Source organism: Eumetopias jubatus, unplaced genomic scaffold, assembly GCF_037043125.1.
Source record: "Eumetopias jubatus isolate StellerSeaLion01/CBP00866 unplaced genomic scaffold, mEumJub1_p1.0 scaffold_3, whole genome shotgun sequence".
NCBI classification, from domain to species: domain Eukaryota; kingdom Metazoa; phylum Chordata; class Mammalia; order Carnivora; family Otariidae; genus Eumetopias; species Eumetopias jubatus.
In genome coordinates this window covers 18,963,617-18,986,143 of record NW_028274809.1, presented here as the reverse complement: position 1 = coordinate 18,986,143, position 22,527 = coordinate 18,963,617, and the positions used below count along the sequence as shown (strand labels likewise).

At 59.8% G+C, this 22,527-nt stretch overlaps 1 protein-coding gene across 2 annotated transcripts in view; it reads left to right on the top strand.

The window, feature by feature from the left end:
* Positions 1–20,830, top strand: part of SPEG (striated muscle enriched protein kinase) — a 54,622-nt gene extending 33,792 nt beyond the window's left edge. For both annotated transcript variants that reach the window (XM_028092214.2, XM_088022026.1), the window contains 28 exons: positions 275–394; positions 633–737; positions 1,342–1,548; positions 1,938–2,061; positions 2,164–2,339; positions 4,666–4,778; positions 5,226–5,394; positions 5,645–5,741; positions 5,860–6,060; positions 7,371–7,428; positions 7,925–8,002; positions 8,109–8,287; positions 8,816–8,842; positions 9,538–9,690; positions 9,853–9,895; positions 10,935–11,003; positions 11,271–13,263; positions 13,591–13,722; positions 16,360–16,476; positions 16,628–16,795; positions 16,894–17,016; positions 17,171–17,338; positions 17,446–18,067; positions 18,524–18,763; positions 18,871–19,094; positions 19,915–19,990; positions 20,172–20,321; positions 20,638–20,830. In XM_028092214.2, the coding sequence (XP_027948015.2) occupies positions 275–394; positions 633–737; positions 1,342–1,548; positions 1,938–2,061; positions 2,164–2,339; positions 4,666–4,778; positions 5,226–5,394; positions 5,645–5,741; positions 5,860–6,060; positions 7,371–7,428; positions 7,925–8,002; positions 8,109–8,287; positions 8,816–8,842; positions 9,538–9,690; positions 9,853–9,895; positions 10,935–11,003; positions 11,271–13,263; positions 13,591–13,722; positions 16,360–16,476; positions 16,628–16,795; positions 16,894–17,016; positions 17,171–17,338; positions 17,446–18,067; positions 18,524–18,763; positions 18,871–19,094; positions 19,915–19,990; positions 20,172–20,321; positions 20,638–20,830 (6,125 nt within the window). The remainder of the gene's footprint in view (positions 1–274; positions 395–632; positions 738–1,341; positions 1,549–1,937; positions 2,062–2,163; positions 2,340–4,665; positions 4,779–5,225; positions 5,395–5,644; positions 5,742–5,859; positions 6,061–7,370; positions 7,429–7,924; positions 8,003–8,108; positions 8,288–8,815; positions 8,843–9,537; positions 9,691–9,852; positions 9,896–10,934; positions 11,004–11,270; positions 13,264–13,590; positions 13,723–16,359; positions 16,477–16,627; positions 16,796–16,893; positions 17,017–17,170; positions 17,339–17,445; positions 18,068–18,523; positions 18,764–18,870; positions 19,095–19,914; positions 19,991–20,171; positions 20,322–20,637) is intronic.
* The last annotated feature ends 1,697 nt before the right edge of the window (positions 20,831–22,527 follow it).

Genomic DNA, 22,527 nt, shown 5'->3' with positions numbered 1-22,527 from the left:
CAGAGGGGGATTCAGTGTGGTGGGGGAGGAAGAGGAGAAGTCATCGGAGGGACAGGCAAGAGGGGCCGGGCCTGCAGGTGCAGGCTTGGCAGCCTGGATTTCGGCTTTGCTGGGGGGTGGACATGCTTCTTGCTGTCTGCCCTGCTCTTGCCCCCTTGTCTGCTCCTTGCAGCTGGTAGGGGTAAAGGGCCAGGCCTCTGGTGGCTTGGGCCCACCCCTTAAAGTATCCTCCTGGCTCAGGCCCAGTGTTGTTGTCTCCCCCCCACACCCCCAGACAGGGATGTCCATCGCCTGGTGTTCCCTGCTGTGGGACCTCAGCATGCTGGTGTCTACAAGAGTGTCATTGCCAACAAGCTGGGCAAAGCTGCGTGCTATGCCCACCTCTATGTCACAGGTGAGGCAGGCACCCTCCTGGTCTGCTGCATCCACAGCCTAGCCTCTGGCCTTCCACGGGGGCCTGGGTGAGGGAGGGGCCTCCACATCAGCTCCCTTCCCCTTGGACCCTGGGGAGCCATCTGGCCTTGCCCCCGGGCCTGTGGCTGTGCCCCCAGCCCACCGTCCTGAGGCTTTGTGATCCTGCGGAGCCATTGGGCCCTGAGGGACACGGCAGACCTCCAACCTGTGGCTTTCAGATGTGGTTCCAGGCCCCCCAGATGGCGCCCCACAGGTGGTGGCTGTGACTGGCAGGATGATCACGCTCACGTGGAACCCTCCCAGGAGTCTGGACATGGCCATTGGTGGGTCAGGCCCCACAGGGCTGTGGGGTGGGGATGGAACGTGGGCAGGCTCAGGCAGGGGCACCGAGGGAGCCAGGCTGGGGGGCAAGGCCCAGAGAAGTGTACCGGTGGTCGGTAAGAGTGGGTGGAGTGCTGGGAACATGGCCAGGAGCCACTTGGCCGGTCTCCTCTCCAAGGTGGATAAAGCCGTGGCTGCGCGTCAGGAGAGGCCACAACGGGGCCACCACGTTCCCTTTCTCAGGAGGACTGGGTGCTTGGGTCATGATCCTGGGAATGCCCTCCCCTTCCCTGTGCATGACTTCTCCCTGCTCTGTGCCTCGGTTTCCCCACCTCAGGGGGTAGCAAGGACTTGGGATATGAGTTAAGCTTCCTCCCTCCGTGTCTGTAGCTGGACCCCATGCCTGGCGTCTTGTTGGCTCTGAGCATGGCTGGCCGGGCCAGTGTTTGGAAAGAGCAGATGGGGGGTGGGCAGAAGCAACAGGAGAAATTGAGGCCAGTCCTCAGAGCAGACTAATGAGGAGTTTCTAGGTCCTAAGCCAGCTGAATGGTGGGCAAGGGGGTATGTCCTAGCAATGCCCACCTCCAGCAGCTGCTTCCCCACCAGACCCAGACGCCCTGACCTACACTGTGCAGCACCAGGTTCTGGGCTCGGACCAGTGGACAGCGCTGGCCACGGGCTTGCGGGAGCCTGGGTGGGCAGCCACGGGCCTGCGTAAGGGGGTCCAGCACATCTTCCGGGTCCTCAGCACCACCATCAAGAGCAGCAGCAAGCCCTCGCCCCCCTCCGAGCCTGCACAGCTCCTGGAGCGTGGTGAGTCTGGGTCCTCCTCTGGGGTGGTGTGGAGGCTGCGGGGCCAGGGAACTGGGTCTTCCTGGTGGAGGCTCAAGTGCTGGTCTGGACTTGCTAGCTCTGGTGGGAACAGCATGGCTGGGGGCCACCTCAGCCAGTCCGAGTGCTTCTTCCTCCTGACAGCAGCATGCACGGTGGGCAAGGCTGGGGCTCTGGGATCGGAGAAGCTGGGGGGCGCAGTCCCAGCCTTCCTGGCTGCATGCCCTAGACAAATTGCTGAACCTCTCTGAACCTCAGCTTCCTCATCTGCAAAAATGGAGCTCCGGTGGAGGTTGGGAGGGTTAAAGGCGTAGAGGGTGCTAAGGACCTGGTGTCCAGCCCAGCATCATCCTGTGCTCTCCTCCGACCAGGCCCACCCCTGGAGGAGGCGCCCGCCGTGCTGGACAAGCCGGACGTCGTGTATGTGGTGGAGGGACAGCCCACCAGCGTCACAGTCACCTTCAACCATGTGGAGGCCCAGGTCATCTGGAGGAGGTGGGGCCCCGCCTGGCATGCCTCACTCCCCAGCTGTGGCCATCCTGGTCTGACCCCTCTGTGGCCGGATCCTGGGTGACCTCCCTGTCGTGTGTCTCCTAGCTGTCGAGGGGCCCTCCTGGAGGCGCGGGCAGGGGTGTATGAGCTGAGCCAGCCCGATGATGACCAGTATTGTCTTCGGATCTGCCGGGTGAGCCGCCGAGACGTGGGGCCCCTCACCTGCACGGCCCGCAACCGCCATGGCACACAGGCCTGCTCGGTCACACTGGAGCTGGCAGGTGGGTGCCCGCGGGCCTTCTTCCCTCTCCGCCCTCTGAGACCCACAGCCCTCTCCTCATGCCCCCAGGGCCACACACCCCCGTCTGGCCTGTCCATCAAACGGCTGTAAGAATACCAGTGCTAGTGGAAGTAACAGAGATAGTACTCATAAGATACTTACTGAGCACACCTAGTACGTGGCAGGCTCAGCGCAAAGGCCCTTCCATGTATCACCTCATGGAATATTTACAATAACCCAGCAAGATGCGGTTGGTTATTATCTTCATTTTACAGATGGGGAAACTGAGGCACAGAGAGTACGCTAAGTCACAGGCCCAGGGTCCCACAACCTCATAAGTACAGGAGCTGGGATTCAAGCCTAGATGCGTGCCCGACTCCAGAGCCAGAGGGTGCTCTTTGCATCCTGTGTTAAACACAACAGAATGTAGGACCTCAAATATAACAAGCATGGGGAGACCACTGTCAGTGAGCACAGCTGATCAGCAGACCCCCAGCTCTGGGGACCTTGCACGCCCTTTTGCACAAGCCCTTTTGACAGAGCCTCCCAACCTTTGCAGTGAGGACACTTTGTATAATTTTTCCTTTAAAGACGTAGTCTCTCAACCGGTGGCATGCATTAAGTAGTAATTGTCTTGTTTTCCGGTTTGTTAATTAACTCTAGACAGTTGTAACTGCCACTCAGAACTTCACATCAGCATGAGCTAAACAGTGTTACCTGCTGAGTAGATACAATTTCAACCAAATGCAAAGAAAGTGACATTTTAGTGAGCGCAGGCAATCATATGGTGGATAAATGTACGTTTGCTGGTGTTTTTAAAAAACTGTTCAAGTTCACTTGAAACCTTCCAGTTCTTTCACCTTCACTGAGCAGCCCCCCACCACCTCTAGACTGGAAACCAGATCCCTAGGGGGGGGGTGGGAAGGGATCTTTAAAGCAGAAGAGAAGTGGCAGTAGGGTGTGTGAGGAAGAGATGGGGCAGCCCTGCTGGCCCTGATGGAGACGGGGGGAGGGGGGTGACACTGATCATCCGGGTCCCCATCTCCCCCCTGGTCCACCTACTCCCCCACCCACACCCCCTGGCACCTCCTACTCAGCCTGCCACTTTGCTCCTTGAGCATACCATCTGCAGGACTCCTTTCTCTTCCCAGATATAGGAAGAGCCCTAGGGTTCAGGGAGGCCCTGGCCACCAAGAGCCCTGTAGCCCAGCCTGGCTGCGTCAGTGACAGAGAGAGAGACAGTGTCCCAGCCGGGGCTTGGATCTACACGCTCCACTCACTGTGCCCAACACCCCCTCCCCCCAACCCCCAGGCAGGGCAAGTGGAATGGCCTCTTTCTCCCATATCTGCCCCACAGTAGTGTCTTCTTCACTCCGTTTGATCTGTGTAAAATCAGGTTGGATGCCAGTGATGGGTGGCGGTCCCTGCCCAGCACCCCTGCTCATCCCTCCGGGCCTGCTCTCTCCCACTCTTCTTAAAGCTGAGATCCTCAAACCTGCCCAGGAGGCGGGGCACTGGGCAGTCACAGGTTCCTCCACAAAGCATGTTGGAATACGTATTTAATTCCATCCTGAGAATTAGAAGCCACTTTGCCAGGAAATAACATGACCGAATGATATGCTTAGAGAATGAAATCACAGTCACATGTGGGAGAGCTAAGCTGAGAATCAGTGCCTGTTTGTTCGTCTTGCCATCTCCCGGCTGGTAAAAGCCCCCTTAAACATTTAAATAAGATTCAGAGAGAAAACATCAAGATAGAGGCAATGCCATCGGTGAATTTAATTCAGGGTCACAGCCTGAGCTGCCTGCAGGGCCCAGGATGGTAAAGCCAGAGGTAGGGCTGTGCAAAAGGGCGGTCACCCACAGAGGGCAGCATCGAGCCACTCTGCGCCAGCCCATTAATGAGCGAGGGAAGAGGCTCTCAGGGTGGCCAATCCTGATTTTTCAGAGAGGCAGGAAATCTAGATTTTGTGTGTGTGAAAATCTCCTGGTTTCAAAGCTGGCAAATGAACGCCGATGATCCAACAAAGCAAGGCTGCACCCTGTGGCTTTGGTTTTCTGAGATTTGGAGAACATCACGTGTGGCTATACGGGGAGAGAACTTGGTCCAGGCTAGGAACTCTGGTGTTCCCAAGGGCCAAGTTTGAGAGCCTCAGGGGGTGGGGTGCTGGGGCTCTGGGAGGTGTTGGGGAGTGGGGCTGGGGTGTCTGGTGTTCTGCCTGAGTCAGTTGCTGAGGGAGGGTTTGGAGAGGGACTTGGGAAGGCAGGACCTCGTGACCCCAGTGTGGTTGCCCTGTCTTCCCCACCCTCACCCTTGTGTGTTTCAGAGGCCCCTCGGTTTGAGTCCATCATGGAGGACGCAGAGGTGGGGGCCGGGGAAACCACCCGCTTCGCTGTGGTGGTTGAGGGGAAACCACTGCCAGACATCATGTGGTACAAGGTCAGAGGGTGACAAAGGCCTGGGGAGGCGGGGGTTCTAGCATGGGGCTGGCTGGGAGCCTGGAGGTCAGGGAGGAGGGATTTCTGCACAGGAGGAGTCTTGGCCACCTTAGGAGGAGGGGAGCCTGGACAGAGAGGAACAAAGGTGTTGTCAGAGGTGTGGCTAGGAGCAGAGAGTGGGACCCAGGGTTCTGTGTGATGCTGGTGGGTGTTTCAGGAACCAGGGGACTAATGGGGGGGTGCAGGGCTATTAGTGGGGGATAAAAGTGGAGCTGATTTGGGGTTGCTGAAGGGAGCAAGGCCCTTGGGACAGAGATAATATTGGGCCCTGGGGTAGAAGTGTTCCGGGGCCTGAGGTAGGGATGAAACTGGGTCTCTGGCATGGAGATAAAGGTGGGTCCCAGGCCTGGGACCAGGCCTGGGCTGGAGGTGACGGCCACCTCTGCAGGATGAGGTGCTGCTGACTGAGAGTAGCCACGTGAGCTTCGTGTATGAAGAGAACGAGTGCTCCCTGGTGGTGCTCAGCACGGGGACCCAGGATGGAGGTGTCTATACCTGCACCGCTCGGAACCCGGCTGGGGAAGTCTCCTGCAAAGCCGAGTTGGCTGTGCGTTCAGGTGCGCTCGCATGCAAGGGGAGGGGGGCAAAGCACTTATTCTCGGGAAAGGTGACGTGAGCCCCGGGCCAGGAGCCACTCACCAGGCCCTTGGCTCCTACACCACCCCTATCTTCCAGCCCTGGCACCCCACCTTGGGCCCCCACCATTCTTGCCCTTGTTTTGTCTCCTCCATCTGCCCTGCCTGGCCCTGTCTGTGCCCTCATTCCTCTGTTGCCCTCCCCACCTAACACCAAGCATGTCTTCTCCAGCTCAGACAGCCATGGAGGTAGAGGGGGCCAGGGAAGCCGAGGAACAGCGAGGAAGGAGACTCAGTGACTTCTACGACATCCATCAAGAGATTGGCAGGTGTGGGGCTAGGAGGGGTGCGGTGCCTGGGAGCCAGAGGGGGCCTGGGTCTGAGGCTTGGAGGCCGTGGAGTGCCGGGGCTACCACGAGCCCCTCACCTCCCTGTGTCATCACCCAGGGGTGCCTTCTCCTACCTGCGGCGCGTGGTGGAGCGAAGCTCCGGCCTGGAGTTTGCAGCCAAGTTCATCCCCAGCCAGGCCAAGCCAAAAGCATCAGCATGGCGAGAGGCCCGGCTGCTGGCCCGGCTCCAGCATGACTGTGTCCTCTACTTCCATGAGGCCTTTGAGAGGCGTCGGGGACTGGTCATTGTCACCGAGCTGTATCCTGGGATAGGCTGGGTGCGTAGGGGACACGTGGGCCGATCAGCAACATGTTTTACACTTTACAAAGTGGTCCCATTGACAGGCGGAGCCGAACACCTTTTGTGAAACGTTCCCATGGACAATTGGGAGTTCTGAAGGCATCTTGTGGGAACTTTACAGAGTAGAGTCTGGAGACTTCTGCAAAAACCAACAGTTTTTAGCACCCCTCCCTCCACCACCTTTTCTTAGCTTAAACTTACATAGCACTCGGTGTGTGCCTGGCAGCCTCTATGAATTCAACAACTATTAACCTACTTAATCCTTGTGTATGCCTATCTTATGGAATCTTTTTATGCCCATTTTTTTCAGATTTTTAAATTTATTTTAAAGAGATGGGGGAGGGACAGAGGGAGAGGGAGACACTCCCAAGCAGACTCTGTGCTGAGCACAGAGCCTGACGCGGGGCTCGATCCCACGACCCTGAGATCATGACCTGAGCCGAAACCAAGAGTCGGACGCTCAACCGACTGAGTCACCCAAGTGCCCCTTTTATTATCCCCATTTTACAAATGATAAAACTGAGGTAGAGAGAGTTTAAGTAACTCATCCAAGGTCACACCACTAACGAAAGGTGTGTGCACGAAATGCAGTACAGTATATCCGAACATTCGAAGTGACCCCTTTTCAGATGAGCCTCAGCACTATTGTATTTGGGAGGTTGTTTTCACAAAGGATGGATTTTATCCTTTTATGATGGTTCTGGTTAAACAGAGGCACACTGTGCTAAGGATGCTGGGTGATCAGCTTGTCCCTCCCGTTAGCAGGGTGACCGTATCCTTCATACCCGCCTCCCAGTCTGCACTGGGAGAACCCAGACCTCAGCAAAATGCCCTGCTGTTACCTGTCATGGGCTTCTGGGTCGTTCTGAAATAGAGACAGGAAGGTCCATCCATGGTCAACAAAATTCTGCTCTAACTTGATCTTTTTAAATACCTAACAGGGTGGTTGAGAGGAAATGTCATCCCCATTTTACTCCTGAGGGAACCTAGGCTCAGAGAGGTTGAGTGACTTGCCTGAAATCCTGCAGCAAATGAGAGGTCAAGCAGGGTGGTCCTATCTATGCACCCAGATGACGGGGAGGGGGGGCAGTGCGGAGGGGAGGGGGAAAGGGTGGAGACACAATTGGGAACTGGTGTTAGATGTGTTTGAAGGGGAAGGAGAACTCGGCAGAGCTGGGATCTGACTTGAGCTCTAGGGGTGGAGGGCACTGCCCAGGGAGGGCCCAGAAGTTGGCACTGGTCATTCTTCTCCTTGATCCGGGACACAGATGCACAGAGGAGCTGCTGGAGCGAATGGCCAGGAAACCCACCGTGTGTGAGTCTGAGGTGAGGGCAGTGGGTGGTAGGGGTTGGGTTGGGCAGTTGTGTTTACCCACCTGAGCTCTGAGAACTGAGGGAGTGGGTCCTGGGCCTGCCATCTGTGCCAGGAATAGGCCAGGGGAAGTGGTGGCCCCTACTTCTGTTGTTTCCCAGTCTCCTCACCTAAACATTCCCCAGACATTTCTCTCGGAAGGAGCCCCACCTAGACTCTATTCAGTCTCACTGCTGTCCTGCCATGTAGTGCTGTATAAATTGTGCACTGCACAGCTCGATTTATTATAATGTAAATGGTTCCCTCCTATAATTGTGCTGTGTGCAACCTGTGCAGCTGTACTCGGAGGCCCTAGATCTCAGAAACCTCAAATCTGTGTTTTACCCATCTCCACCAGCCATATGAAGGCCACTTCTCAGGCATGGCCTGACCTCTTGCCACTGCTCTGGCAGTGATCAAACGTAATACCCTACCCTTTCCCCATGGACCTTGGGCCTCCCGTTTCCACAGATCCGGGCCTACATGCAGCAAGTGCTAGAGGGAATATGCTACCTGCACCAGAACCATGTGCTGCACTTGGATGTCAAGGTGAGGTGCAGGTGGGGATGGGGAGCAGGCGGCCCCTGTGGGAGGCAGGCAGGGGGCCATCCTCCCCCCTTCACTCAGCTCCCATGCGTTCCCTTGCGTTCTGCAGCCTGAGAACCTGATGGTATGGGATGGTGCAGAGGGTGAAGAGCAGGTGAGGATCTGTGATTTTGGGAATGCCCAGGAGCTGACTCCGGGAGAGCCCCAGTACTGCCAGTATGGCACACCTGAGTTCGTGGCCCCCGAGATCGTCAATCAGACCCCTGTGTCTGGAGTTACCGACATCTGGTAATAATGCTGGCACACCGGGCTGGCACACTGGGCCAGCTTCCCTCAGTGCCCTGCCGGGTGGGGACTTGCTCACTGGCAGAGAGGACCTTCACCAAGCCCAGCTTCCTTCTCTGGCAGTAGGTCCGTGGCATAGCTCACGGGGATCCCTTGGCCATGTTACTACCTGCCCCTTATCAAAACTGACCCAGTCACTCAAGGTCTTAGCCCTGTCCAGCCTTGGCTCTTGATCTCCCCTAGGCGTGGGGCCTTCTCTTCTGTAGCCACCTTGCCTCCCTGCAGTGAGGCACGCACAGCCCCTTGGTTCCCAGACTCCTGTGGGCTTCCTGGGCTGGCCCTGCCATGACCCTTGACTCCTCCAGGGACCTCAGGACCTCTTGGTTGAGAGTCCTCCCGGAGGAGGCATCCTTGTGCCCATCTGTCCCAGTGAGGCCACTCCTCGCTAGGTTAATGGTGGGAGAAAACTGCTCCCTTCTGGTGGGTGGTGGGCTGTCCACTTACCCATCTATTACTCTCCTTTCCTCACAGGCCTGTGGGCGTTGTTGCCTTCCTCTGGTAAGGACCCCTCTGCACTCAGGACCCCAGTTTCCAATGATCTCCTAGCAGGCCGACCCCTAACATTTGCAGAGCCTGGGACGGGAGAGCAGTTTGGGGACTGCAGCCCACCCTTTCTCTTCTACACCCCTGCTCCTTCCTGCACTGCAAGGGGCCTCATGCATGAATGGGGGGGGGGGTTGCCCTAGCCTGCGAGTCTAAGCTCTCTCTACCACCATGCTCACCCGTAAGGGGCAGGCATGCTGGCAGCCTGCTTGGGAGGCTGGACAGAGAGAGGACAGCACCGGCTTAGTGCCATCTAGGCAGGGGACTGTGAGGCCCTGAGTGTACAGAGCACGCACTAGAATGGGGAAGCTCAGGCTCGGGGTAGCATATCCCCTAGGCACAGACTCCTCATCTCAGGAACAGGCCATGACTGGAGGGACAAAACAGGTCCTCTAAGGCGTGGGCCCAGGGCAGGGAGCTGGGTGTCCAGTTCTCAAGACAGCACTGCCTCCTTACCTATTGCAGGGTGGGGGCGGGCAGGACAGGTGAGAGTCTGAAAGACTACCTTCTGCTCAGACTCACCCAACCTCTGCCTTCCCCATAATCCTGGGGGCCTTCCCCTGTCCCCAGCCCCTGGCATCCCTCAGTAGCCTCTGCCTCAGCCCTAGGACCCGGCCCACCTCTCATGCCAGCCCCCTCTTCCTCTGCAGTCTGACGGGAATCTCCCCGTTTGTTGGGGAAAATGATCGGACAACATTGATGAACATTCGAAACTACAACGTGGCCTTCGAGGAGACCACATTTCTGAGCCTGAGCAGGGAGGCCCGGGGCTTCCTCATCAAAGTGCTGGTGCAGGACCGGCTGTGAGTACAGGGCCCTGAGGAGCCCCCTGAGGGCAGAGTCCCCTCATGCCAGCCCCCACTCCTGCCCCAGCCTCTGCCCTTAGACATTCAGTCTCCCAACTCCTTGCTGGCCCTGTGTTCCCATTTATTAGGCTGGCTCACTGAATCCTCATTCCTTTACAGGAGGCCGACTGCAGAGGAGACCCTAGAACATCCTTGGTTCAAAGTGAGTCTAGTCTTGCAAGGTAGTGGTACAAGAGGTGGGAGGAGAGGGAACATTGTTAACAGCGCCATTTATTGAGTGCCTACTGTGTGCAGTAGTCACGATAGACAGTTTATATACACACGGTCAGTTAGCCTCACAAGAGCTCTGTGAAGGAAGACGTTATTACTCCTATTTTGCTGATAAGGAAATTGAGGCTCAAGCTGGGGTATCATGGACTCCAAGGCACAGGTCTGGGCATCCCCCATCCCGGGGAGGGGGTCCTCATCAGGCTTTTACCTGCCTCTCGAGACCAGCCCTGGTCCTCCTCACTCCTGTGCATCCACCTCTGTCTTGCACTGTGGTTGGTGGGTAGCCTGGCTGGCTTGGCCTCTTGGTTTTGAGCTCTGTGAGGCCAGAACTCTCACTCATTCATCTTCAAACTCCACCAGTGCAGGGGACAATGCCAGGCAGAGGGGTGAGGTCCAGCAAATGACCCAGAAAGAGTAACTGAATAAACCATCCATTGAGTGTTGTGCTGGGTCAACTGAAGGTTGAGGTCATTCCGGTGTCTGTCTTTTGGAGTATGAGCCTGGGCTCTTGGATCATAAATGAGCTCTGAAAAGGACAGCCTGGGTGGGTGGCTGAGGGAAGCATCCGTGTCGGTCTGGCCCACCAAAGCTCCAGATGTCGGGACGCTGGCTTGCCGTGGGGACAGATGGTGAGCTGGGGAGCAGAGCCCAGGCCAGGGGCCTAAGCACACGCTCCTGAGAACAGCCAGTGTACCCAGACAGGGCCTTGAGCCCTAATGTAAGCTGCAAAGCGCACCCCGAGAGCCACTGATGTTCTGCCTCTCCGCGTAGGCTCAGGGATTTTGTCCATACACAGGCACCTTGGCTGTGGGAGTTGTGACAGATCTGAGAGGGAGGGGACCCCAGGAGCCCAGACTGCATGCTGCTCAGTCCTCTGTCCCCTCCTGTGGACTTTGTCTCTCCACTGCCAAACTCTGAGGGTCCAGGTTGACAGAGGACTTTTCCTCAGGCCCTCTTTCCTGGGTTTGCAGACACGGGCAAAGGGCGCAGAGGTGAGCACGGATCACTTAAAGCTGTTCCTTTCCCGGCGGAGGTGGCAGGTGAGTCGGCCCCGGCCCTCCCTCTGTGCCTCCCACCTTCTCACTCTGCAGTTTTTCTCTCTAACCCTGTCGTTTTTCTATCACGTGCCCTCGCTTTCTGCTCCTCTATCTTCATCCACTTTCTGTTCTCTCAGCCCCCACCTTCACTCCTGTTCCCTGACCCTCTGCCTACCCTAGGTCTTCTCCCTGGGGGCTGAGGTGGGCTTGCGTGGGTCAGTCTGGCCCCAGGGGTCCCTCTCAGGTCTGACTCCAGTACCCTGTCTCCAGCGCTCCCAGATCAGCTACAAGTGCCACCTGGTGCTGCGCCCCATCCCTGAGCTGCTGCGGGCACCCCCAGAGCGGGTGTGGGTAGCCATACCCAGAAGACCACCCCCCAGCGGGGGGCTCTCATCCTCCTCTGACTCTGAAGAAGAAGAGCTAGAGGAGCTGCCCTCAGTGCCCCGGCCGCTGCAGCCCGAGTTCTCAGGCTCCCGGGTGTCCCTCACCGACATTCCCACTGAAGATGAGGCCCTGGGGACCCCAGAGGCTGGGGCTGCCACCCCCATGGACTGGCAGGAGCAGGGAAGGGCCCCCTCTCAGGACCAGGAGGCCCCCAGCCCTCAGGCCCTCCCCTCCCCAGGCCGGGAGCCCCAAGCTGGGTCCAGCCCCCAGCGGAGAGAGCTCCGGAGGGGCAGCTCTGCTGAGAGCGCCCTGCCCCGGGCCGGGCCGAGGGAGCCGGGCCGGGGCCTGCACAAGGCAGCCTCTGTAGAGCTGCCGCAGCGCCGAAGCCCCAGCCCGGGGGCCACCCGCCTGACCCGGGGAGGCCTGGGTGAGGGCGAATATGCCCAGAGGCTGCAGGCCCTGCGCCAGCGGCTGTTGCGGGGAGGCCCTGAGGATGGTAAGGTCAGTGGCCTCAGGGGCCCCCTGTTAGAGAGCTTGGGGGGCCGTGCCCGGGATCCCCGGCTGGCCCGGGCCGCGTCCAGCGAGGCAGCACCTCGCCACCAGCCCCCACCTGAGACACGGGGCCTGCAGAAGAGTAGCAGCTTCTCGCAGGGTGAGGCGGAGCCCCGGGGCCGGCACCGCCGTGCTGGGGCGCCCCTCGAGATCCCTGTGGCCAGGCTTGGGGCCCGCAGGCTACAGGAGTCTCCCTCCTTGTCTGCCCTCAGCGAGGCCCAGCCACCCAGCCCTGCGAGGCCCAGTGCCTCCAAACCCAGTGTCCCCAAATCCAGTGTCCCCAAGTCTTTGGAACCTCCTGCCGCCACACCCAGCGATGCCCCACAGCCCTTGGCACCCCAGCCTGCCCAAGACAAGGCCCCAAAGTCCACGCTAGAGCCAGTCCCAGCCCCCAAGCCTACACAGCCCGCGGTGGCTCCGCAAACCCCAGCACCCCCACACACACCCTATGCCCAGATCATGCAGTCGCTCCAGCTGTCAGGCCACACGCAAGGCCCCTTGCACGGCCCCGGGGCACCTCCCTCGGAGCCCAGGCCCCACCCGGCGGTGTTCGCCCGGGTGGCCTCCCCACCTCCAGGAGCCTTGGAAAAGCGCGCACCTACAGCTGGGGCGCCGCACCCCGTGCTAGCCGAGAAAGCTCGGGCCCCCACAGTGCCCCGCCGGCCAGGTAGCAGTCTCAGCAGCAGCATCGAGAACCTGGAGTCAGAGGCAGTGTTCGAGGCCAAGTTCAAGCGCAGCCGTGAGTCGCCCCTGTCGCGGGGGCTGCGACTGCTGAGCCGCTCGCGCTCGGAGGAGCGCGGCCCCTTCCGCGGGGCGCAGGAGGAGGACGGCATGTACCGGCCCAGCCCAGCGGGGACGCCCCTGGAGCTGGTCCGACGGCCCGAGCGCTCCCGCTCCGTGCAGGACCTCAGGGCGGTCGGGGAGCCGGGCCTCGTCCGCCGCCTCTCGCTGTCGCTGTCCCAGCGTCTGCGGCGGACCCCGCCGGCGCAGCGCCACCCGGCCTGGGAGGCCCGCGCGGGGGACGGGGAGAGCTCGGAGGGCGGCAGCTCGGCGCGGGGCTCCCCGGTGCTGGCGGTACGCCGGCGGCTGAGCTCCACGCTGGAGCGGCTGTCCAGCCGGCTGCAGCGCAGCGGCAGCAGCGAGGAGTCGGGGGGCGCGTCGGGCCGCAGCACGCCGCTGTTCGGTCGGCTGCGCAGGGCCACGTCGGAGGGCGAGAGTCTGCGGCGCCTCGGCCTCCCGCACAACCAGCTGGCGGCCCAGGCCGGCGCCAGCACTCCTTCCGCAGAGTCGCTGGGCTCCGAGGCCAGCGCCACGTCCGGCTCCTCAGGTGAGGGAGCGCGGGGTTCCGAGGGGCGTGGCAGGTGAATGTGTGAACACGACTGGCTGGGGTGAGGGTGCGGAGCTGGGGTGGCGGGTGCAGAGCACCGAGGAGAGTGGGCGCACTGGAGAGGGGCTCTGGGAGAAGGAGCTGGAGGCCCTGAGGATAGACTTGGCAGGGCTTGGGCGCAGGGAGGCTGAGGGGCAGAGGCGGGGGGGCGGGGGAGGGGAAGGTGCCCGGGGGGGGGGGGGGGTGGTCTACAAGTTCTTGGCTTCTCTGGGCCGCGGGCCGCAAGGGAGGGTGGGCGAGAGTGCTTACGGGTCTGGGTCTTCACAGCTCCTGGGGAAAGCCGAAGCCGGCGGCGCTGGGGCTTCTCTCGGCTGCGAAAGGACAAGGGGTTATCACAGCCAAACCTTTCTGCCAGTGCCCAGGAGGATTTGGGTCACCAGTATGTGCGCAGCGAGTCAGGTAATAGATGCCAGTCGGTGAGTAGCCCCCTCCCCGCCCCAGGGGCAGTCACAGCTGGGAGGAGCCCGGGCAGTAGTGGAAGGGACCTGGAATCAGGAAAACAACAATGATAATCGCATTAACTAACTTCACTAACTAACTGGTGATGCTGAGTGTCCTCGTAAGCGTGGTACAAGCGCCGCCTCATTGAACCCTCCCACGTTGTTTAGGAACTATTCTTACCACTGTCCCTATGTCACCGGTGAGGAAGCAGGCTTAGCCATGCTAAGGAGCTCATCCAAGTCACAGAGCTGGTATAGTACGTGGAGGGGCCAGAGAGCTGGACTGTGTGGGTCTCTGCAGCCAGACCCTAGAGGTGGCTTTGGGACACCTGCCTTTCTTTGGCTGGCCTCCTCCCTCCTGAGAGACCCTGAAAGGTCTCTGTAATTGTATGTAGTTCTGAAGGACCAGGCTAGGGTTCCCCTGCCGCCCAAAGCTCCCCTCCACATGTGTGTATGCTGGAATGGGCACCCAAAGACACTCTTTGTCTCCTAGCCCAGAGGCCCCCAATCTGGACCTTGCCCCCAATCCTGCATTCCTCCAGAGCCCTGAATACCCTTGCTATCCTTCCCCCTCCTCCCTGCTGCCACAGAAGGTGCTGTGTGCGGGAGGGGTGGGTTAGGGGGGGCAGGGACTTGGGATATACCCTGCCCTGCTTCTCTGCCCCAGTGTGCAGGGAGAGAGGTATTCTCCACCTGGGGCCACCCCAGTCCCCCACCTGAAAAGGGATCATTACTCAGGGAGCACAGGCAAAGGCTTCAGGGGGCCAGGTGTCCCAGACCAGCATTCGAAGGGAGCAGGACCTCCAAGCCAGGCTGTGTGCAGGATCTTTATCAGCCACCAGTTCCGTTCTTCCCCAGTTTCCTAATAAAACTCCCCAGCGCTGTTCCCGCTGTGCCTCAGCTAGGTTTGGGGTGATCGTGTCCAGCTTTGGCCAGGGGAGCTAGGGCGTCTTCCTCGAGGCAGCAGGGGCTGTAGCGAGTGAAGAGGAGGGCAGGAGGCCAGCCCGTGGGGGCAGGGGTGGAACAGGCGAGGAAAGAGAGAGAGAAGCCAGCCCCGAGGCCTGGGGACAGCTGATTCCTTCCCACTGGGGCTTCTCTCCCAGCTCCATTTTGCTTGTGCAGCGGATTTCCTGCCGAGGCAGTGTCGCCTTACCTCAACCTCTCCCCCCTCCCTGCAGGAAGAAGGCTGTCCCTGTCCACTTTATCAACTAGGGCTGGCCTCTGGGGGAATGGGGGACTGGCAGGGCTGAACTAGGGTCACCTTCCACCTTGTCTCCTGGCCCCCTCTCTCTCCCCCCTACCCAGTACCCTCACTTGGTCTGGAGGCGGCCACGGATGAAACTATATTTACTTTGCGTCCTTGGAGCCTCAGTGTGGGATCCCTCCTTGGGGAACACTGGAGTATAGCGTGAAACTGGGGGCGTCACGCTGGCTCTCCTGATACTCACTCTAACTGAGCATTCCTCCCCTGCCCAGCTTATCCTCACCTCCACTCCCTCCCAGTTCCTCAGACAGGCAGTAGCTGGGGCTCCCAGGCGTATGGACCCCTCAGCTCTCTCTGCCCCTCTTACCCCCCCCCCCCAGGGCCTTGGTCCAGATTGGGATTTTTCTAAAGAGACTTCCCAGGGAGCAGGAAGGCAAATCCTCATAACAGCAAGGAGCCACAGTGGGGGCTGCCGTGGAGGGAAGACCTTGGCCCGTCCACAGCCCAGCCATGTGTGCGTTCACCAGCTGGCTGGGAGTCCAGCTTTGCTGAAAGAGCCCCTTTCTCTGGGGGGGGTCTGTCCCTAGCTCCTCGCCTGGGCACATCAACGATAAAAGCTAACACTTATGAGCACTTGTCATATGTTAGACACGTGCTTAGCCCTTCACATGCCTCTCAATCCTCACAGCAAGCCTAGGAGCTTCGTGTTACCGTTTTCCTCAATTTACAGACAAAACATGGTCCAGGGTCACTCAGGTACAGTCTCTTGTCCCTGCAGAAGCTCTCACTACTTAGCTGACCTGAAGGAGTATGTCTGAGATCTAAGACCGTGTCCCCAGACCCCAGGTGGGGTGGGACGAGGGGTCGGGGAGGCTGACACACTTCGGAGCTGTGCCCTGAATTTGCCTTGACTTTAGATCTTTGGAGACTACACATTTTGATTGAATGTGTTGTTCAATCCCAGGAGTCTCAGCTCAGGTCACTGGCTCCTGTCACTTGCCCTGTGGTGCCTCAGAGGGAGTGGGTATCGCAGAATCTTAATCAGCAGAGTGCTTCCATATTTGTCTTTATTTTACTTAACCAGCGCTTATAGAACACTTAGTGCCAGGCCCCGCTCCGAGTGGTTTACAAACATACGGCGGAGCTCCCAAGCATCTTCCATAGTCAACGAAAGGAAAACATAGTTCTACACCCCGGGAAAGTGATACTCACCCCAAAGAATATTCTCGAAGGCCTGGCGTGGGGTTCTCCTTCCCACATTCGACTGGGAAGAGACAACCTTTCCCTCTGCTCCCTGCTGGCAGCACCAGCTCACCCCCACAGCCCCCGTCCCTCCACAGCCCATGAGCCAGGGTTCCCTTTGACCCATGGCTACCTCTGTCCTCCCTCCAGATTTCCCCCCAGTCTTCCACATCAAACTCAAGGACCAGGTGCTGCTGGAGGGAGAGGCAGCCACCCTGCTCTGCCTGCCGGCGGCCTGCCCTACACCCCACATCTCCTGGATGAAAGGTAAGAACACTTCTCTCTCAGAGCAGGGGTAGGCAAGTGGCCCCAAGGCCAGGGAATGCTCAGGCGAGGGGGCAACGTGGAGGGGGGGGGGCCTGGAGGACCACGTATGCTGTCTCACTCAGCAGCCCCCTGTGCTCCTCCCGGCCCCTAGACAAGCAGTCCCTGCGATCAGAGCCGTCGGTGATCATCGTGTCCTGCAAAGATGGACGGCAGCTGCTGAGCATCCCCCGGGCGGGCAAGCGACATGCTGGGCTCTATGAGTGCTCAGCCACCAATGTCCTGGGCAGCATCACCAGCTCCTGTACCGTGGCTGTGGCCCGTGAGCCTGGGGCAGGGACTCAGGGGGGCAGTGATGGCCCATGGTGGGGTAGGGTTTGAAGGGTCCTAAGCTCACTGGGGCTCCCCTCCTCTTGCCAGGCATCCCAGGAAAGTTAGCTCCTCCTGAGGTGCCCCAGACCTACCAGGACACGGCGTTGGTGCTCTGGAAGCCAGGAGACAGCCGGGCACCTTGCACGTACACGCTGGAGCGGCGGGTGGATGGTGAGGGACAGGGCAGGCTGTGGGGGAAGGGGGCTGAAGGCAGAAGGCGCACAAGCCCAGGAGACGATCGACCTCCCTGGGCTCCTCACAGATAGCCCTGGGAGCTTGGGCCACCCCTTGTGTGGCCTCAGCCCCTCCCCCATGCCGCCCACAGGGGAGTCTGTCTGGCACCCTGTGAGCTCAGGCATCCCCGACTGTTACTACAACGTGGCCCACCTGCCAGTCGGCGTGGCCGTGAGATTCCGTGTGGCCTGCGCCAACCGTGCCGGGCAAGGGCCTTTCAGCAACCCTTCTGAGAAGGTCATCGTCAGGGGCATGCAAGGTCAGTGGGATGAGGTAGGGGGGTGGCCAGAGAACAGAGGGGTCTCTGAGCACCCTGGTTTTACCCCCCGGGGCACCAGGGTGATGATTTTCTCTGTCTTCACTTAGATTCCTCAGTTCTGCAAACTGCTGCTCACCAGGACGCCCCTGTTACCTCAGGGCCAGCCAGGGCCCCGCCTCCTCACTCTCCTACCTCACTGGCCCCATCGCTGACCCCCACCCCAGCTCCCGCTCCCACTGCCCCAGCCCCTCAGCCAGCCGCTCTCAGCCCTTCATCTCCCCCAAAGCCCTCCAGCCAGGCCTTGTCCTCACTCAAGGCTGTGGGTCCACCGCCCCAAACCCCCCCACGAAAGCACAGGGGCCTGCAGCCTGCCCGGCAAGCAGAGCCCACCCCACCCAGTGCCCAGGCCACCCCCAGTGAGCCCAAGTCTTCCGTCCGTGACACTGGGACCCCAACCCCAGCCTCCACCCCTCAAGGGGTGAAACCAGCGTCTTCCTCTACCCCCCTGTATATGGTGACCTCCTTTGTGTCTGCACCCCCGGCCCCCGAACCCCCAGCCCCTGAGCCTCCTCCTGAGCCCACCAAGGTGACTGTACGAAGCCTCAGCCCGGCCAAGGAGATGGTCAGCTCCCCTGTGGGTGGTCCCCCCAGCTCTCCTGGGCCGAAGGGCACCACTCTTCGGCAGGGGCCCCCTCAGAAACCCTACACCTTCCTGGAGGAGAAGGCCAGGCAAGTGGGTCCAGGAGGGGAAGGAAGACCGAGGGGGGAGCGAGTGGCATGCAGGGAACACGGGGATGCAGAAAGAAGACCAGACTGCCCTGGACAGGGTTGGGGAGGGGCTGAGATCTGGTGCCTGGCACTGCTGAGTTCAAATCTCCTCTGCCAGCACTGTGCTAAGCTCTTTAACCATATGATGTCATTTACTCTTCACAATTCAGAGAGAGAGAGAGAGAGAGAGAGAGAGATGGCACTATTATCATCACCCATTTCACAGACGGGAGAACCGAGGTTGGAAAGGTTATGGGATTTGTCTGAGGTACAGAGCCAGTGAGGGGCAGAGCTGAGACTCCAACCCAGGTTCCTAGGATTGGACTTCAGAGGCCACACTAAGAATCACTGCATACTTGCTCCCTGGGGTCCCCGTTTCCCCAGCTCCTTCCCTCTGAGCGTGTGGTATCCACATAGGGGCCGCTTCGGGGTGGTGCGAGCATGCCGGGAGAATGCCACCGGGCGGACGTTTGTGGCTAAGATCGTGCCCTACGCGGCCGAGGGCAAGCGGCATGTCCTGCAGGAATATGAGGTGCTGCGGACATTGCACCACGAGCGGCTCATGGCACTGCACGAGGCCTACATCACCCCGCGCTATCTCGTGCTCATCGCCGAGAGCTGCGGGAACCGTGAGCTCCTCTGTGGGCTCAGCGACCGGTAAGTGGGGGAACTGGGCATTCTGGGGGGAGCTGGGAGCGAGGGTAGGGGAAGCTGAGCTGGGATGTCACCTGCTTCGTCTGCCCGCCCCCCGCCCCCCCGCCCAGGTTCCGGTACTCGGAGGACGACGTGGCCACCTATGTGGTACAGCTGCTGCAAGGCCTGGACTACCTCCACGGCCGCCACGTGCTGCACCTGGACATCAAGCCCGACAACCTGCTGCTGGCTCCCGACAACGCCCTGAAGATTGTGGACTTTGGCAGTGCCCAGCCCTACAACCCCCAGGCCTTGCGACCCCTCGGCCACCGCACAGGCACGCTGGAGTTCATGGGTGAGGGCGCCGTGGCGGCCTGGGTCGGGCCTTGGGCTACTCATGGAGGGGACAGCAGTTCACTCCCCTCCACTCACTTACGTGCTATTTAGTGAGTGCTTGCTGTATGCAAGCAGTGAACTCAGTCCTTTCCGTGCCTTTTTTTTTTTTACCCCAATTTATCTTCACAGTAGCCCTGGAGATTGGCATAACGTTATCCCCGTTTTACAGACAAAATAGAGGTGCAGTGAGACTAAGTATTCGTCCAATATCAGTTATGAATGCTAGAGCCAGGGTTTGATAAAACTGGACAGAGAATCCATTACTAGTATATATACTTAAGGTAAACCGGCTACCATTTAGCTACCTACTAAATACTTGATGTTCATTAACTCTATTCCTCCGAGTTATTCTACAAGACACACTTTACAGATGAGGAAATGGGAGAGCCAGAGGGCTTAGTACTTGCCAGCATCCCGTCGCTAGAAGGGACGGGCCCAGGATTGGAGCCAGCCAGACTGGTCTCCACGGCTCCTAACCTTGGTGTTGGCCATGTTCTCTGTGAATGGGTGCTCTACCTCAGAGCTGATCCGGGGGAGCTAGTGACCCCCGTTCCCAGTTCCTTTGCAGCTCTGGGGACCCCACCTTCAGTACGTGGGCTGATTCCTCAGGTGGCCCACTTCCCCCCTGGGGGCCACCCCCACTCCCCTCCTGCCTGCTGGATCCATGGTCTTGTGACCTGGGCCCCGGCCTGCTCCTCAAGCCCCTAGGGGCCTCCCTTGTCTCTCCTGCTCCCCTGCCATCAGGAAGCTGGTTCAGCCTGGCCTCTATTTCCTGTCAGCTCCCGAGATGGTGAAGGGAGAACCCATCGGCTCTGCCACGGACATCTGGGGAGCGGGCGTACTCACTTACATCATGTGAGTGCCCCTGGGATGCACCTTCCGCCTATACCCTCTCCCCCTCACAGCCTCCCCAACACACGTGTGCATGTGCCCAGCCCAGAGCACTGAGCCCCTCTGAACCCCCACACTAATGTCCCCCTGGGGCCGTGTGTGGACCTTCTGTCCACATGTGTCAACTGGATCGTCTCCACAACAGGCTCAGTGGACACTCCCCGTTCTATGAGCCAGACCCCCAGGAAACAGAGGCTCGGATTGTGGGGGGCCGCTTTGATGCCTTCCAGCTATACCCCAACACCTCCCAAAGCGCCACGCTCTTCTTGCGAAAGGTCCTCTCAGCACATCCCTGGTGAGTAGCCGCACACTTGCCAAGCCCCCAGCATTACCCATCCCCCGCCTCAGACTGCCCGGGCCAAGCCCGGAGCCAAAGATCCCCCCACTTCCTCCCCAGCCACCGCTAATACACCACCACCACCACTACTACCCCTAAGTGGTTGTTCTACATGCCACTGATGCTTCTAAACCCCGTGAGGTAGGCAGAATCGCCTTCCCCATTCCAGAGTTGGCCAAGATCCCTCGCCTAGGGTCAGGAATCCAGGACGGGGACTTGGGTCTGTGGGAGGGCAGAGCCTTGCAGGCTCACGGTCCCTGGCTGGGCCTGGCAGGAGCCGGCCCTCCCTGCAGGACTGCTTGGCTCACCCGTGGCTGCAGGACGCCTACCTGATGAAGCTGCGCCGCCAGACGCTCACCTTCACCACCACCCGGCTCAAGGAGTTTCTGGGCGAGCAGCGGCGCCGCCGGGCCGAGGCTGCCACCCGCCACAAGGTGCTGCTCCGCTCCTACCCAGGCAGCCCCTAGCGGCTCGGCCCGCAGCCCAGCCTCGGGCTTCAACTCGGGGTTCCGCTGAGGCTGCGGGACATTCCAGGGCCCGTCCTGAGCCGGGTGGGCCCGGGGCTTCGGACACCACCAGCAGCAACATCCAGCCGGGCTATTACCTCATGGACCTGCAGGGACAGGGCTCCCCCCCCCCGCCCCCGCTGGCTCTGCTGATGCCACCCTGGCCAGAGCCAGAGGGGGAGACCCATGGGCCAGGCTGGGTGGGGGTGGGGGCGCGGGAGCAGAGAAGCAGGAAAAGGGGCAAGAAGGGCATAGGTAAGAGATCAGGAAAAGAAGCCAAGGGATAGGGTGAGGAGACTCGAGGAAGGTTCTGGGGCAGAACCGACTGAGAAAGGTGTGACTAGCTGGACAGGAGGAAGAGGAAGGAGCCCAGGGTATCCAGGGCCGTGGGCTGGGAGTGAGTGTTGGTGAAGCAGGGACAGGACATGGAGATAGGGAGCCGGAACCAGCATGTGAAGGAGGGCAGCGAGGGGGGGTAGGGAGAGGAGAGGACTCGGGTGGGGTGGAGTGGGGTGGGGTAGCTGCCAACATCCCCAGAAGGAGAACCTGGAGGGCTGGGGGCTGGGGGCAGTGATCACTGGAACCAGCGCTCTCCTGTCCTCCTCTTGTCCCAGGGGAGGCAGCTCTGAGCACTCCGTGCTGGCCCCAGGGTGTCCCCACCACCCCTCTGTGGCCTTCGTCCTTCTTCCCATTCATATTTATTTATTTATTGACTTTTATGAAATTTCCCTTCCATCCAATTCCTATTGCCCATGTTGTCCTGACCATCCCCCCCACCCCAGCCATCCAGCTGTCTGTGCAGCTGTCTGTCTGTCTGTCACAAGGAAAATAAAAACGGCAAGCAGCGGGACCTACGTGTGGTCGATGGGGAGGGATGGCTGGGGGTACAGGGTGCTGGGGGTGCTGGGACAGGGGCATTTCAGCCTTCTCTTGGCCAATGAGAGCTGAGCTGTAACAGCTAGCACCTTCAGACCATGGCTCCTGACCCTGACCCTCCTGGGCCCCACCTCTCCCTTATTCTTAGAGGGAGGAGGGACTTCTGCCTCTCCTAAAGTTTCTGGAGTCCTGGCAGGACTCCACCACTACCATCTAACCAGACTCTGGTGGCCCCCACCTCTTTTCACATATTCTGTCATTGCAACTTGGAGGATGCTGGGCCCTGCAAGGCACCAGCCCACACCCCAAGGCTGGCTCAGCCTCCTTCACTCTGCCCTGGAGACAGACCAGCTCTGGTCCTGGCCCCTGGAGCAGAAGGGGTTTCGTCATAATGATTGGCGAGATTGCGATGATGGCGTGAAGTGCCACAGAAGAAACCAGGACAGCCTCTCAACTCCATGCTTTTGTGTTAGGGCCGTGGGCCACCAGCTGCACGACGCTCTGGTTGGTGTGTCTGCTGAGATGGGGCCACAGTCGAGCATCTTCCTAGAGCCAAGGGACACATCAACCTGAACATTCTTGTCCCCGTGGCATGCTGGGGAGTCTGATGGGTGCTAAGGCTCCTTGACTCTAGCTGCTTCCCTGCAGAACCACAGAATGGTCACTGAGTCTACAACTGAGTTGTCCTGCCCAGAGGTGGAGGGGAGGGGGAAGCCAGTTCTTGTGTCCAGGGGAGGCTGTTTACCACCTCTCCGCACCTTGGAAACTCTGTTCTTGGCAAA